General features: G+C 41.4%; 1 protein-coding gene across 1 annotated transcript in view; it reads left to right on the top strand.

Annotated features, from left to right (window-relative positions):
• The first annotated feature begins 1,564 nt into the window (after window positions 1–1,564).
• The window catches only part of ALMS1 (ALMS1 centrosome and basal body associated protein), a 108,740-nt gene continuing 92,859 nt past the window's right edge, over window positions 1,565–17,445 (top strand). The window contains exon 1 of the mRNA XM_063135695.1: window positions 1,565–1,769. Within this exon, the coding sequence (XP_062991765.1) occupies window positions 1,691–1,769 (79 nt within the window). The 5' untranslated portion in view covers window positions 1,565–1,690. The remainder of the gene's footprint in view (window positions 1,770–17,445) is intronic.

Below are 17,445 nucleotides of genomic sequence, written 5' to 3' on the forward strand. Positions count from 1 at the left end.
ATTTGAATAAGCACTTGTGTGCTCTGATTATGACTGTTATAGAGGGGAGCTGGGTGTTAATCTGAGGGAAGGGCAGTGAAGTACCTCTGATATTAAGAATATAGGCAACTCCTCTCCTGCTTTTAGGAGCTATGTTAAATGGGTTGGGTCCTTCTGTAAAAGGAAGGAATCCTTCCATTTACAGAAGGAATGAGATCCAACAGAATCTCCTACTGGTGGTAGGCAGGAACACAATTTGTCCAGATTCCCCTTTTGCCCTGTAGCTCCCTGTGCCGCTTCCAAATTGTTCTGGAAGTCCTTCAACCCTCTGAAGCAGTTCTTTCGGGAAAGGAGGAATGGATGAAAATGGTCTCTTCCACCCCATCCCCTCTCTAGCAGGAGATTGGGATGTGCTTGTGGGATTTCTGTCCAGTGATTGTGGACACTCATGGGATTTCTGGATCGCACTCATCTAATAGATGGCTGTGGAGGCCGGACATTCTGGATTCTGAATATTCTAAGGATTCTGAATATTCTAAGGGTGGAGTTTACAACAAGAAACATGTGGGTCTGTATTCAATGTGGCTCTCTGTGCTTGAAGCCATGAGGTAGGAGAAGTACCCTAGAGTAGAGGTGGGCAGATTTCAGGTGGGAGAGAACTGCTTTGCTTTTTTTTAATAGAACTCCAAGATCCGACAATGACAGCTTGGTGCAAAAGATGTGCACTTGGAATGAAAGAATTCTGAACCCAGGGATTTGTTTTGAGTACCAGAACTGAGCTTAGCTGGGAGTCTTTCCACATGGAAATCCGCTCCTGGTTACCTCAAACTTTCTTCACATCTGCAGTTTAATTTGAGGGCGGAGGGGAGTCATTTTCTTGGTGCTGCTATTGTTAAAACAATTTGGGATCCGATATTGGAGTAAAGCAGACTAGCAAACCTTAGAGGAGTAGACTCTTCCACAGAAGTGCTGTGGGTGACAATACTGGGCTCTAAAAGTAATTTAGTATTACGACCGTGCTATCGTCCCCTGGATCAGAATGCTCAGCATGATCTTGACATGGAAGGCAAAATCAGGGAGGCCTCCTGACGAGTGTTGTAATAATGAGTGACTTCAATTAACCCCACATTGACTGGACAAATGTATGTTCGAGTCATGACAAAGAGGTTAAATTTCTTGATGCCCTAAAGAGCTGTACCCCAGAACAATTGGTCATGGAACTGATCAGAGGGGAAGCAACCCTGGATTTACTCCTAAGTGGTGCTGCCCAGGACCTAGTAGGAGAGTGTTGAACCAATTAAAAACAAGTGTTATCAGCTTCAGTATCTATTTAAGCAAAAAAAAAATGCCAATGAAGTCCAGCACAGTCAGGGTTGTTTCCCCGGCTGTAACAGGAGCCTTGTAATAGTGCTTGGGGTCTACTGGGGTAAGGGGAATGTGAGAGCTGTGTTTCAGGTATCTTAAATACGTATATAGGCACTTAATTCTAAAAGCATGGTGTTGTGCAAGAGAACTGCAGATTCCGTAAATCTTGTCTTGAAGAATTCAGTATTGTGAGTGTTTTTCTTAGTTTTTCCCATCCTTCTACGTTCAGGAGACGGAGGCATGGTACCAACCTTCTGCAGAAACGGATGCCAGCAATCTGATAGTGGCTGTTGGGTGGAGACTTGGCCAGAGTCATGGAGCCTGTGATTTGACAGAGTTTCCAAGTATGGAGGAAGGGCCGTTTACTCCCACAGAGAACTCTAGAAGACTGGAAGCACCAAACATGACACACACTCCACTACTGGGTATGTTCTGTACGTTCTAATCATGTTTAGAATTTTGAATATTCCATAAGCAGTTTTATGAACTTTAATCCATTTATATTTATTGGCAAAGGCCACTCTTCAGAGGAGTTTCAAAGTGCTGATACTGACAATCTCAATTTTTGGGATTTTTGGACCATGAAACACAATCAGTTTTTGAAGTTGTTGTGGCCATCTTTTTTATTATTATTATTATTATTATTATTATTATTATTATTATTATTATTATTATTTAGAATATTTATATACCGCTCCCCATTGAAAAATTTCGGAGCGGTGTCCAAGGTAAAATGAAAATAAAAACAGAATAAAACAGTTAAAACAAAATTTAAAAGAAGCAATAACAGTAATCCAAGGCTGCATGTTAAAGAAAGGCTTCTTGGAATATAGATGTTTTCAAGAGGTGCTGAAAGATGAAAGTAAAATCAAAGATAAAATAGTAATTCAAACACTATGTGATTGAAACAATTAGTGTAGTAAATTATGTTATCTAAATTATGTTTTGCTTTTAGATCTAAATGTAGTTTTTGTCTAGGTAGGTAAGCTCAATATTCATTGAATGCTATCTTTTCTAAAACAACATTCAAATCTAAGTTATATCTGTTGTTGGTATGCTAAATGAAAGATATTTGGTTATCCTAAGATCATGGCTTTTAGTTGTTTTAAACTGATATTGTCTTTTTGTTTGTATTTTATGCTTTTTATAGTTTCAAATTTTGTATATTTGTTTTTAATGTTCATTGTTTTAAACTTTTGTAAACTGCCCAGAGAGCTTCAGCTATGGGGTGGTATATAAATGTAATAATAATAATTACTTTCTGTTAATAAAGAGTTTACAGTTAGGGAGGATTACTCTCTTTGTGCAAGAGTGTATATTATGGTGGTTTCTTGGCTAAAATTTATGTCTGTTTATTGTATTGTATTTTTAAAGTTTTTAATCTTTGTAAACTTTGTGAACTGCTCAGAGAGCTTCGACTATTGGGCGGTATAAAAATGTAATAAATAAATAAATAAATAAATAAATCAGACTACCCAGAGAGCTTTGGCTATTGGATAGGCTAGAGATGTAATGAAATGAACTGACATGTATCTGCATTTAAGCAGAAAGCACTTTTGCTGTTATGGAATATGGTGAGAGATGGTAGCATCAGTTGTAGGCACGTGTACACTATGGTGGCCTGTCTTCTGCTCCAGACATGTTCCAAGCTTTTGTGGTTTTGTACAGTCTTTGTGGATGCATTTAATAGGCACAGTACTTGTCCTTATCGAAGTACAGCTTCTGGACCTTTTGAAAATAAAGGAGAAAGGGGGGCGGAATGGAAATACAGGCAATGCTCACAGGAGGTGGGGTGCATCTCCCAAGGCCTGGGAAGAAGGTGTTTGACAGCAGCCTCACAAGTCTGATTAAGAAAGCTTTAAATTAAATTATGTGGGGAGGAAAGTGAAAGCCCAGATCCTAGTACTGAACCAAGTATTTGGGACAATAACATGTTTGGCAAAGGAGGAACCAAACCGGCGAAGGTGCTGCCTGGTAATGTGCAGGTAATTACAGCACTGGAAGCTTGCAACCACCGTGGCTTCCAATGTCTGTATACAAAGTATGGGAAACAAACTGGGTGAACTTGAAAAACTACTATGGGAATTTACTTGTGATTTTCCTTATGCGTAGAAAGGAGAATTTAAGGAAATATAACTCCTATGCCGCTTTTAGAATTGCAGGAACTGCAGTTTCTAAAATTCACCTATTTATCTAAAAGCTATTAGCTTTTGGAATGCAAAATTATTATTGACCATTACATACAGACTTCAAAATCAGACAATTCAATTTTCCAAGTTAAGCATCCATAAAACAAATAAAAAGCACATTGGCGTAATAATGTATACAAGAACCAGCAGAAAACCGCTCATAAAAAGCTTTGTGAAATAGACCATTAAGTGCTTTAAAGGTTAAAACCAGCAGTTTAAATTGGCTCTGGAAATGAATTGGTAATTTATATAGTTCATGTAAAATTGGTGTAATGTGCCAACAGTTTTGCTCTGATCAGTTGTTTGAAAGCTGCATTGGAAGTACCTGCAGTTTCTAAATAATTTTTAAAGACAGTAGCAGCTGAACTTTTAAATCAGCCTGTCTTGTTACAATATAAACACATGTGTATATGTGACATTGGCAAATTGGTGACTGTGCAAAAATCATGTAGGTAGTGCTTGCCAAATAATCCAGTGGTCAGTGCTGTTACGTTCTGAAGGATTACTTAATGTGGAGTCAGAACAGCCTTGCCTGTGTTCTTTCCTTCTGACTTTTTCCAGAGTTAGTTGGCTACTTTGACAGTTGCCAAATTGAGTGCAGTGAAAAACATGGTAAAAGATGGGGTTAAATTACACTGAAATGCAGTCTGTGAGGATTTAATTAGAGCTTATCTGTATACAAAAGAAACACAATGAGTAATCACAAAAGTACCGTATTTCTTCGATTCTAAGAAACACTTCCCCCCCATATAAACATCTCTAAAAACAGGGTGCGTCTTAGAATCGCAGGTGCGTTTATTATTTCTTAGAATCAAAGCTTTTTTTCTGTTGGTGGTACTGAAATTAGTGTGCGTCTTACAATCTATGGCGTCTTAGAATCGAAGAAATACGGTAGTAATCTGTGATAACAAAGTCATTTTTATCATGATTGAGATTAAGACCTGGACAGGAAACACTTGTCTGTATTCAGACCCAAATAAGTGGAATCAAATGTCATTATTAGTTTGAATTTATCTATTTCACTCTGGAGTCTCCCTCTATTGCAAAATGGCAACTTTCAAGTTGGTAGCAACAGTGTCCAAGGAGAGTGAAATGTTTTCCTACTGGTTTCTAAGTGTCCTTTCTGTTGTCCAATTTGTATCCATTTATTCTTTTGTGTTCCACGTACAAAGCAGAATGGCATTGCTGGCAGGTGATAGTATATATATATACACCACATTGGCAGATGGAGCAAGTAAATGAACCCTTGATGTCGTGACTGATACTATTAGATCCTGTAATAGTATTGGCAGGGAGGATATTGGGACAGAATTGTCGTCTGGGCTTGTTGCAAGATCTGGTCGTCGCTGGATTTGTGTTTATTATGTGGCCTGTAGCTGGTGAGTAGCTGTTTTAGGTTAGGAGGCTGCCTGTAAACAAGGAAGACTTCAAGCCTTATTTGTTTTTACAGCAACAGAAGGACATGGCTACCTCTCTAGAAGTTCAATAATTGCAGAGTGTTAATTTTTTTCGGGTTTCCCAAGCCCAAAAAAGCTCTCTCAATTTAACTGGAATGAATGTAAAGTGTTAGGTTTTCTTACTGTGTCTCCCTGTATTTACATGCATGTGCACATACTTTTAAAAGTTCTGGTCTTACTTATTTTCTCCATGTGCAAGATATTGGAATTCTTCCATGACTTCCATGTACAGTTTTACAATTTTCTTGCACTTCAATCCCATCCATGTACAAGTAACTCCTGGAGTGCACAAATGAGAGACAGTCTACAACAGTGGTTCCCAAAGTGGGCGGTACTGCCCCCTTAGGGGCGGTGGGATTGCATAGGGGGGCGTTAAGAGGCAAAGGGGCGGCAGGGGGACGCTCGAGGTGGTCTTTTCCGTACCAGGGGTTTTGGTTACAGAAGGAAATTTCTGATCGCTATCCTGCACTATAGAGAGTGGTTCAGAAGCTCCTGGTTGTATTTCCAATGTCATATTTGGTGGAATGTGGTTGTAGTGGGGTCTGCCTACTTCTCTCCAAGCAAAGAAATTGACTCCAGATTACTAAACGTGATTTAAGACTCATGTTAAGTGACTTTAAACCAGACATTGGGAAACTGGTATCACTTCATCAAGCCCATCCATCACATTAAGCATTTACAGAATAGCGAGGTACTCTACCCTAGTTACTAAATGTGATATCTAATATTCTTGCTAAATGGCTATCAGGTTTTGACAAGATGGTATCACTGGATCAAGTTAATCAATTATGTTTAATTGAATAAACTAAAAAAATGTAATTGGATTTTGAAGAAATATCCAATTAATTGCTACTGTTTTGAATTTCATTGTTATCATCTTCCTTAGTGGATCGTTGAAAACCACTATTCTGAATAATGATTTTTATAGGGTAGGGTAGGGAGGTGCTGGGCATGAGTTTGTGGAACCACTGGTCTACAAGATCCTGGCAAACTCTTCAGTTTCTCTCAGCTTCCTCTTTGCCTCTCCATGAAGGGCAGACAAGCACTTTGAGAATGTCCTGCAGTTGGGATGGGATTTACAGAGTCCTGTGTGCATATGTGAAATGCATCTGCATGTGCAAGAGTGGCTGATCTTTATTTCCTTCCGGAAACAGCCACTCATGTTTTAAGGTGGGGCTGTGCAAGGTTCGGGCCCCAGATTCGAAGTTAAAATCACAGAGGCCATTTTCTGGTGGATCTGCCATTTCCTCTCACAGCCCTAGGCCCCTGTACAGCCTACAACTTCCAGCATGCAGTGCCTGGGAGGGCTGGACTTACCAGGGCCCAGTTCATATCCTTGCCACCGCCATTGCTGTCCTCCTTGGCGTGATCACATTCTTTTCCCTAGCTCCTGACGTGATCACTGGCTTTCCTGCGAGATCACTGGCTTCCCCGCAAGATCGCCATTTCCTGTGAGAGGGAATGGTGGATCCATCATAAAATGGCAGTTCTGCCAGAAAATGGCCTCCATGATTCAAACTTTGAATTGTGGAGCCCTACTTTAAGGGATGCTAGATTGGATTGCTCTGGACCTTCAGGCGTTTGGTTGGGTGCTCAGGCTGCTGCTAGAAGAGGGGAGCTGAAAAGCCCAGAGGAAAAAGGGAAAGCTTACTTGTGCTACTTTGGATACTGGCTGTATTATGCACCATCCCAAAGGTAAGTGTAGGTCATAGGAGAATTAAAATAGATGTAACAAACACCAAGAACGAAAACTGCTAAAAACAACATATGAAAAAAAAATTATAATATGACTAAGGGAGTTATATTTGGATCATATAGTACACTTTCTTTGTAGCAGTCAGACATTTTAAAAATTGCATTTGGGGGGTGGGGGAAGACATTGCAAGTGATATACCTCCTACACTCTGATCTCTCCCTGCTGCTTCATATTCTGACTTCTGGTGGCAGCTTCTGCTCTGTTTAGCGTTAACATTTAGTCATTGGCAGGCTTGAATTTCCAATTGTGACTGCTGAGGTACTGGGTGGTTCAATGAATATTGCTCACAGAGTTGGAATTTGATAATAGCCAGTTAAGCATTTCAGTTGGAACATGGGGCACAATTTCCTTGCTGCGCTTGTGGAACTGTAATTGTTAGTTCTTCACTCTAGTAGTAACAAACCTGATCATCCTCTGTCTGCTCCGGCGATTAGCAGTGCTGGCAACCGAACATGTGCAGCAAAATGACTATGTGCACCCGAGTAGTTTATTTTGTTAATATCTCACCGTTTCTCAAAATAGCTTAGGGCAATGTATGTGGGCTTGTTAATTTTAGTTGGGTAATATCTAAACTAGTGTGGAGGGAAAGTGCATGCAACTGGGAATCACGTGAAGATGTGTTGGACGGAGCAGGATATATTGTTTTGCATTATCTAGCCTCTTGAGCCATCCAGTGTAAAAAGGTGGCAGTATTCCCTCCCACACCTACTTTAGCATGCTTTTCAAACAGCGTGTCTCTCGTTCAATACTGCTACCCAGCAAGGGAAGCTATTTACTGTTGAATGAAGCATCAGTTTCCACAGCGCTATAGAATTCTTCTTAATGACTTTTTCCTTAAATGTATTTGCAATTTGATCTGACAAAGCCTGTGAATGTGATCTGCAGTGGAACAGCAGGGGAGGGTAAGTCGATTGGTAAGGATGTTGTTTTTCTCAGATTCCAGGGTCTTATTGTTCCTCAGTCTTGATATCTTGCTGGGGTGTGAACCTTCTCAATATTCATTCTGGCTTGCTACAGCAGCTGCATAAAGGCTCTTTTCCTTTCTCTCGCTCCAGCCTTTAAAATACTGGCCAATTAGAGCTTTGAGAAAGAAAGTGGAAGAATGTATAGCGCTAAATGTTGCAGCCAGGCTGTTGTAATGGAGAAAAAGAAGTAGGCGTGAAAGCATAGGAGCAGGTGTTGGGTGGGGGACGCTGGTGGTGGAGGTCATGAGGAAAGGCCAGTGGTACAAGTCATGGATAGTGCTGCTCACCCGAAAGGAGTAGACAAATGCCAAATCGTGTGACTGGAATGATGAGGAATCTGGGTATTCAGCAACATTATTCTCTGGTGAGTGAGTGGGACTGTACACTTCCATTCTCTTTTGCTCTATATGCCACTCCCCATGTGACTTTTGAAAGATTGACTTGTATTATTTTATTAATATTTATTTCATTTCTATACTGCTCCATAGCTGGAGCACTCTGGGCAGTTTAAAAAGCTTAAAATCATTAAAAAACCAGTTTGCCAAATTTAAAAACAAAACTCCCACAAATGGACAGTATACGCTGAGAAAACATATATCTGAAAACAGCTTGAGCAATCAGCCACACAGTAAACAAATCCAGAATCAATTGAAACACATCATGTGCTGCCAAATGCCTGGGAAAAGAGAAAAGTCTTGACCTGGTGTTGAAAAGGTAACTATGTTGGCATCAGGTGGGCCTCATTGGGGAGATCATTCTTTAGTTAGGAGGTCACTGCGGGAAGGCCCTCTCTCTTGTTGCTGTCTTCTGAGCCTCCCTTGGTGTAGGCACCTCGAGGAGGACCTTAGATGTTGAGTGTAGTGTAGGGTATATTTAAGCTGGGAGAGGTGCTCCGTCAGGTGTTGTGGTCCTGAGCGATGTATGGCTTTATAGATTAAAACCATCTCCTTGAATTGAGCTTGGAAACATATAGGCAGCCAGTGTAAACGGGGCAGAGTTGATCTTATATGTTTGGATCTTCTGGTCCTCGTTACCAATCCTGCTGCTGCATTTTGCTTGAATTGCATCTTCTGCCTCAAAGGCAGTGCTATGTAGAGCACATTGCAGTAATCTAACTTGGAGGTTACCGGAACATAGACAACTAAAGCCAGGAGGTTATGCCTGTCCAGATAGGGGTGTAGCTGGGCCACCAACTGAAGTTGGTAGAAGGCACCCCGTGCCACTGAGGCCATGTGGTTTGGGTCTTTTAATATCCACCACTGCAAATGCTGATGAAATTCCATAATGTAATGGGCACTGTAATTCTTTTGTACAAATGTACAGAAGAGACAGACCATTTCTGTCTGTCTCTTCTGCCAAGATGCTTGTTCATGCACTGGTTATTTCTCGGTTGGACTACTGGAACCTTCTTCTCTCTGGCCTTCCTTCTTCTCACATCAGTCCGTTGGTTTCTGTCCACCACGCTGCCGCAAAGATCATCTTCTTGGCTCGCCGCTCTGACCATGTTACTCCACTTCTGAAATCTCTCCATTGGCTTCCAATTCACTTCAGAATCCAATATAAACTTCTCTTGTTGACCTTCAAAGCTTTTCACGGTCTAGCTCCTTCCTATCTCTCCTCTCTCATCTCACACTATTGCCCCACTTGTGCTCTTCGCTCCTCTGGTGCCATGTTTCTCACCTGCCCAAGGGTCTCTACTTCCCTTGCTCGGCTTCGTCCATTCTCTTCTGCTGCCCCTTACGCCTGGAATGCTCTCCCAGAACATCTGAGATCTACAAGTTCAATCTCAGCTTTTAAAGCTCAACTAAAAACTTTTCTTTTCCCTAAAGCTTTTAAAACTTGATGTTACTCGGACTTTAGACTGTTAGTTATACTGTTATTTTTTCCCTACCCTGTGCCTGTTTACCCTACCCAGTGCCTGTTTGCATTCTCTCCCCCTCCTTATTGCTTTACTATGACTTTATTAGAATGTAAGCCTATGCGGCAGAGTCTTGCTATTTACTGTTTTACTCTGTACAGCACCATGTACATTGATGGTGCTATATAAATAAATAATAATAATAATAAAATGTGAACAGCATTTCATTATTGTACTTCATTTCAGAGAATTCACTTCTGCCCTGTCCATTCAGACATCAGAATATCTCACTCTACAGAAAATATTAGATGATATTGCTATCTGTTCCTTGTGTCAATAGGGTTACTGAAGCTCCTTGCTTTAATTTATATAAAAGCATTTTCTATAATACTAGAATTATTATTATTATTTGCTCTTTCCTAAAAGTATTCACTGTGAGTGATTGCAAAGCACCTTTTACAGTCTTTCTGAAAACGTCTTTCTTAATAATAGTGTCAGAATTGTCAAAGTGAATTGTCAGAAAAGAGGTGTTTGCTTCTTTTTTTGCCTTCATCTCTAAATGTTCAGTGCACAGCAGTCTCGTTCTGGCTTTCAGACTTCTCAACAGCAGGCTGTATGATGATGCAGGATCTGCAAGGTTTGCTTGCTCAGTAAATTTAGTAGGGAGGAGGAAGACGACCTTCAGAATCGACAGAGGAAGGAATTGCTCTTTTTTGTACCTGGCATTTGAAGATGATGGCACTGGTATCGCTTGCTGCTTTGATTTAAAATGTCCCCATCCCCACCCCCAGAATTCAAATGTGTGTCTAAATTATCACAAGCAGCAAAGGTTGGGGTGAGGATGTCTTTGCTCTTTCCCGGAGAAAAGTGAAGCTTTGTTTTCAGCCAATATAAAATTAGGTCTTCCAGTGTAACTTGTAATAATCTTACTATTTTTTTTTGGTAATTATTAGTTGGTTTATTTAATTATTATTTCTGACATACCTAATATTGGATGGATTGAAAGAGACAAGTCCTGCCCGTAGGCTCACAATCTAAAGGCTTATGTCTAATTTTGGGTGGCAGATCTGTAGACTGAATGCTTGCTTCTTCCCACCCTCACCCAAAGAAGAACTCTGATACAATCCTGCTGAAATTCTGGATTGCCTTTTGGGCAGGTTGTCAGACTTGCCAGTGATGGTAATGGTGAACAGCTTAGTACAAGGGCCTCAGGTGACTTCACTCCAAGATCAGAGGTTGGAAGTGACATGTTAGTCCCCTTTGAAAAAATGTCTCAAGCCCACTGCTCTAGCCTACCTGACTCTTAAAATCAGCCTGAGAAAATGATCTGTTTTCAAGATTGACAGACAATGGAATGCATGAAAAAGAAGCATGTATTCATTCTTCATGACTTTTGAAAGATTGACTTGTAATATTGTGGTTTGAGTCTTTCAGTAGCCAGTACTGCAGGTGCTGATAGAATTCGATGATGTAATTTTTTTGTACAAATGTGAACAAAATTTCATTATTGTACTTCACACTTGCTTCCAATAGCTGCTCTATATGGGACAAAATTTGAGAAACAATTGCAACTGACAGTATCGGCTGAGGCTGCCACTTATGCTTTCCCCCTCCCACACTATTACCGTATTTCTTCGATTCTAAGACACACTTTTTCCCCTAAATAAACAGCTCTAAAAATGGAGTGCGTCTTAGAATCGATGGCGTCTTAGAATCGAAGCAATATGGTAGATGCAAAAAGACTCTATCGTATTAAAAAAGGGTCTGAAACATCCATTCTGTCTAGCTTTATTGCTTTTAGAAAGCTGAGCAAGCCGGGCTTTTTAAGATTGCTTTGCAGGCTGATTGGGGCCTACAGCACGCCCCGTGCAGCTCCGGCCCTCGTCAGCCGTGCCTGGAAGACACGCGGCTCCAAGAGTCAGGAGGCTCACCCCCTCAAGCACTGGGTCTCCCCCCAGCCGCCACGCTGGGAAGCGTGCGTCCCGCCTGGAACTCCTCACGCCCGCGGAAAAACCTGTGCCCGGAGGCTAAAGAAGTGCTGCTCCACCGAAGCTGCTCTCACGCGGCAGCTCCAGCTCCAGTCGTGTCTCTCCTCCTCGTGCAGGCAGGCCTCCAAAAGAGGAAGTTCCTGCAGCAGCCGCGAGCCATGTGAGCAAAGAGGAGCTGGGAGGGTAAGCGCCTGGTTTTTTGCTTACCCCTAAGCCCCTCCCAGCCCAGTGGCACCAAAACCCAGCTCTTTCTAAGATATTTCTAAGAAATTTCTAAGAAATTCTACTCATAAAAGATATTCTAAGAAATTTATTTTTTCTTAGAATCAAAGCTTTTTTTCCCCTGTTGGTGGTACTGAAATTAGTGTGCGTCTTAGAATCGATGGCGTCTTACAATCGAAGAAATACGGTAGTATGAGTTCTTACCACATCTTTTAAAAAAATTTCCCTGAAGGAGAATTTTATCGGGAGCACCCTACAAAGGTTTGCTTGTAGTCTTTTAAGAGAAGAAATGTGTTCGGTCTTCCAGATACATCCTATCGTCCACGAAGGGCATGTCTACACCAAAGGGTGTAGAGGGAAGGAGAGGGGATGATCTTGCAATATGCTGAGAGTGAGATCTTCCCCCTGGATTCACACGCGTGGTGTAACGTCTGGGGAGGAAGCAGGGATGTCACGGCTGCCATTTTTTTCTTTGGGAAGCAGTGGGGCCAGTTGCACAAGAGTGAGGCCCCGCTCCAACGAAAATGTAAGGAGAAAATAACTTTCCCCCTGAAACAGCCCTCAGACCCCCTCCCTGCCATCCCAGGGGTGGCGGAATTGCTGCCAACCCCTCCCCTGATGGGCATGGACCTACGCTGCATGGCTCTGTGCTGCGGGTAAAATCGGGATAACTGGGCTACTAGTTATCCCGCAAAAATGTAGATGTCATCCTTGGTTGTCCCCGGGATCCCATGTGCGTCAGGAAGACGACCCGGGATAAAAGTCTTGTGCAGACATGCCCCTGGTTTGCATGAGTTTTAACATCTGTTGAATATGAAATTAGAAGTTGCAATCCAACTCCTGAGATTCTTAGTACTGGCTGAGGTGCCAAAGAGGCTGCCTTCCTCTCATTTAATTTACTGACTTTGTTGCAAAGTGCCTGGTGCTGAAACGCTATTGTGGGGTTTCAAGGAGAGGCTGTAGCTCAATGATAGAGCACCTTTATGCAGAAGGTTCTGGGTTTGATCCCCAGCATTTCCAGGTAGAGGGAACAGTCCTTCCCTAAACCCTGGGGAGCCACTGCCAGTCAGTGTCGACAATACTGGGATAGATGGACCAATGGTCTGACTCAGTATAAGACAGCTTCCTATCCTAAGTAGCATTTGTTTTGGAGATTGACTGTGGAAGAAAGGGTTTCTTTACCTGGTATCTCTATGACTCTGGGCCAAATTATTGTTGTCGGGTTTTTCTACTGTTTTCTCTCAACTCCTTTCAAACTGGTGTAGGTGGCATAATTTGAAATAAGAAATGATTAGTGGGGGCACTAAGGCTTGCAGTGTTGAGGAAGGATACTTTTAGTTTGCTAAATTTGTTTCATCTTTAATTAAATACAGCAGAGAAAGGTCTGGGTTCTGATGACACACTGCGACTCACTGTGGGTTATTTAACTTACGTTCAGTTGCGGTACTGGTGGGCACCAGATTACATACACAACCGCCACGCAGGGGTTGTCTTGTGTTGTGCAGACCTGGTGAATGTGGGTTAAACAACCCTTGCATAATCCTAAAACAGACCATGGGTTATGCGAGGGTTGTTTAAGCCTTGCATAAGCCATGATCACTGGATTTGCATGACACTTGCATATTCAAAATGCTGGCTGCACATGCCCTGAAAACGCAAAAGCCTCATAGTCTGTTAAATAACTCATGATGGGCTGTCTTGTCATGTGAACAGCCCCACTGTCAAGCTCTATTCATAAGAATATAAGATCTGTGTTGGAGACCAATGGGGCATATATTCCATCACCTGTTTCTTACACTGACTGGGATTCCTTTTCTAATCATCAATAGCTTGGAATTTACCATTTTTGGAATTGCTGGATACTAGGCTGACATTTTCATTGAGCTTTCCAACCTCCAAGAGCTCTTTCCCAGTTAGTCGCTGCCTGAAATGTTTGTGTCTCAATAACTTCATTAGGCTTTTGAGGTGCCATAAGATTCTCTGTTGCATTTGTATCTTTGAACAACCAAGTGGAATTTATTTTATTTTATTTATTTTACTTATTACATTTGTATACTTCCCCATAGCCAAAGCTCTCTGGGTGGTTAACAAAGATTAAAAACAATGAGTTTCAGTCTATGACTGGTTCGTCTCTTATTTATCAGGCTGGTCATTTAACGTGTTGGCTAATGGCCTCTTGTCTGCTTCCTTTCCCCTTTCAGTCGGGGTTCCATAGGGCTCTGTGCTTGGCCCGTTGTTGTTTTCTCTTTCTACATTATCTTTGGGTAATCTTATTCATTCTCATGGTCTTCAATACCCTCTGTATGCCGATGATACCCAACTGTACCTTTCATCTCCTGATTTGTCTTCCGATGTTCAGGATCATATCTCGGCCTGTCTCACCGATGTCTCAGCCTGGATGCTTCGGTGTTGCCTGAAACTAAATATGGCAGAAACAGAACTGCTAGTTTTCCCTCCTAAACCCTCTCCTCTTCTCCCATTTTCTATCACTGTTAATAATGTTATACTCTATCCTGTTGAGAAAGCTTGTAGTCTTGGTTTTATTTTTAACTCTTCATTTTCTTTTTCTTCCCATATTGAGGCTGTAGCTAAGTCTTGTCGTTTCTTCTTGTATAACATCTCTAGAATTCGCCTGTTCTTATCGGTCTCTTCCGCCAAGACTCTCATTCATGCCTTGGTTATTTCCCGCTTGGACTATTGTAATCTCCTGTTGACTGGTCTTCCTTCTTCTCATCTTTCCCCATTGGTTTCCATTCATCATTCTGCGGCTAAGGTTATTTTTCTGACTCGTCGTTTTGATCACATCACCCCGCTTCTAAAATCCCTTCACTGGCTCCCTATCTCCTACAGAATTCAATGCAAGCTTCTCCTTTTGACTTTTTTTTTTTTGGTTAATATTTTTATTTTCTACATTAATTAAACATACAGCATTACAATAATAAAAGAAAAGAAACATCAAACAACTGCTACATACACATTGAATAAACGTTGAGTACATATATGTTGAATAGATATTACCTATAAATTATCATACTACAACATAATCGTTCTTAACATAAAAGTGCACCCCCCACCTCGGGATCTATTCCTGATTCCAAAATCTTATCGTTTCTTCTGCTGGCAGTTTCCCACTTCCCTTAGTAAACACAAATATTAGGAACTGTTTCCAGATTCCTTCAAACTCTTTTATTTTAGTTATGCCTTTTCTCCACTTAATATTACAAGTCAGTTTATCATTAATAGCTATATCCCATACTTCTTTATACCATTCTTCAATAAAGTATTCCCCTTGAATCTTCCAGTTCCTAGCTACCATCAATCGTGCTGCAACCAGCAAACTCGATATCAGCTCTTTAGTTTCTTTTCCACATTTTAAATCTTCAAATAGTGATAGTAATGCAATCTTTGGTGTTTGTTCTATTTTCATTCCCACTATTTCTTCGATTTCTAAAAACACCATCTTCCAAAGTCTTTGTACATATTTGCATTCCTCTCCTTTTGACTTTGAAAGCTTGTCATGGTCTGGTTCCTCCCTATCTCTCGTCTCTTATTTCACCTTACTGTCCTGCTTGCACCCTTCACTCTCATAACACCATAACGCGCCCAAGAGTTTCTACTTCTTCTCTCGCTCGTCTTTGCCTGTTTTCACTCGCTGACCCCTATGCGTGGAATTCTCTTCCAGCACATTTGCGAACCGCAACGTCGATCACAGTTTTTAAATCTTATTTGAAAACATTTCCTTTCTCAAAAGCTTATAATCTGTAGTGTGACGATACTAGTTTTTATTATTTGTTTTATTGTCCCCCATGCTGGTTGGTCTTTGCCCTCCATGTTTGATTGTTACTGTGATTTTAGATTAGAACATAAGCCATATGGCAAGGTGTTTTGTATTTTGTTTTATTTTGTTCTGTACAGCACCATGAAAATTGATGGCGCTATATAAATAAATATTATTATTAATAATAAATAAAACAAAATTTAAAACCGTAAAAAGCTTAAAAACAATATCCATTTAAAACAACTATTTTGGAGTAAAATTAAGAAAAAACACAGCATATGTTGTTAAATGCCTGGGAGAAGAGAAAAGTCTTGACCTGGCGCTGAAAAGATAACAATGTTGGTGCCAGGTGAGCCTCCTTGGTGAGATTGTTCCATAATTAGGGGGCCACCACTGAAAAGGCCCTCTCCCGTGTTGCCATCTTCTGAGATTCTCTTGGAAGAGGACCTTAGATGTTGAGCGTAGTATACGGGTAGGTTCATGTCGGGAGAGGCGTTCCGTCAGGTATTGTTGTCCCAAGCTGTGTAAGACTTTATAGGTTAAAACCAGCACCTTGAATCAGGCTCGGAAATGTACAGGCAGCCAATGCAAGCGGGCCAGAATCGGTCTTATATGATCAAACGTTCTGGTTTCGGTTATTAATCTGGCCGCTGCATTTTGCATAAGCTGCAGCTTCTTAACCATCTTCAAAGGCAGCCCCACGTAGAGTGCATTGCAGTAATCTAATTTGGAGGTTACCATAGACAACTGAAGCCAGGTTATCCCTATCCAGAAAGGGGCATAGCTGGGCCACCAACCAAAGTCGGTAGAAGGTGCTCTGTGCCACTGAGATCACCTGGGTCTCAAGTGACAGAGATGGTTCTAGGAGAACCCCCAAGCTATGAAGACTCTCCTTCAGAGGGAGTGAAGCCCCATCCAGAACAGGTTGAACACCCTGCATCCGGTCAGAATTAAATTTGTATTTAACAGTAGCTTTTATACCACTTGAGCCTTGTGTGGCGCAGAGCGGTAAAGCAGCAGTTTCTGCAGCTGAAACTCTCCCCACAGCCTGAGTTCGATCCCAGCGGAAGCTGGTTTCAGGCAGCCGGCTCGGGTCGACTCAGCCTTCCATCCTCCTGAGGTTGGTAAAATGAGTACCCAGTTATTTATTTATTTATTACAGTTAGCTGGGGGAAAGGTAATAACGGCCGGGGAAGGCAACGGCAAACCATCCCGCTATAAGGCCTGCCAAGAAAACGTCAACGAAAGCTGGTGTCCCTCCAAGAGTCAGTAATGACTCAGTGCTTGCACAAGAGGTTCCTTTCCTTTCCTTTATACCACTTATTTTTAATTGCTAATTTTGTAGACAGTGCAAACAGTAATAGAGTATATGAAGTGTTTTGCTGGATGAAATGAGAATGCTGCAGAATGGACATTTGTTCCCATAAACAGCAGGAAAGAAGAATAGGACAGGCAGAAAATGGACCTTTTGTTTCTGATGCTTTCTCTTACTTGCAACCTGGTTGCTGGGAAACTACAAACACAATGCACGGTTATATTAGCCGACTCTAAGCCTTGGAAACAGTGGCATGTTCACAGCATTGCTATTTCTGGCTTTTGGGTTACAGTCTATCTACTATGAGTTGAAAAAATCAAATTCGTTGCCAAGGAATCTACATTTGTAGCAAGGATTATTATGACAAGAAAGCAAGTCTGCATAATTCTGCTTCTGTGCTTACAGTTTTTCAAAGCTCTTTGTAATTATTTGGGAAGACATTGGGGTAAAGGAAGCGGACTTTCCTTTTAGGGCAAGAGCCCACTCAAGGCAGCTTACACAATAAAGTTCCTAACAGTCTCATTCCAAGCAGGAAGTGTGTTTAGAACAGTGACTTGTGCAGAAATGGAGGCG

The sequence above is a fragment of the Elgaria multicarinata genome, chromosome 10, assembly GCF_023053635.1.
Source record: "Elgaria multicarinata webbii isolate HBS135686 ecotype San Diego chromosome 10, rElgMul1.1.pri, whole genome shotgun sequence".
Taxonomy (NCBI): domain Eukaryota; kingdom Metazoa; phylum Chordata; class Lepidosauria; order Squamata; family Anguidae; genus Elgaria; species Elgaria multicarinata.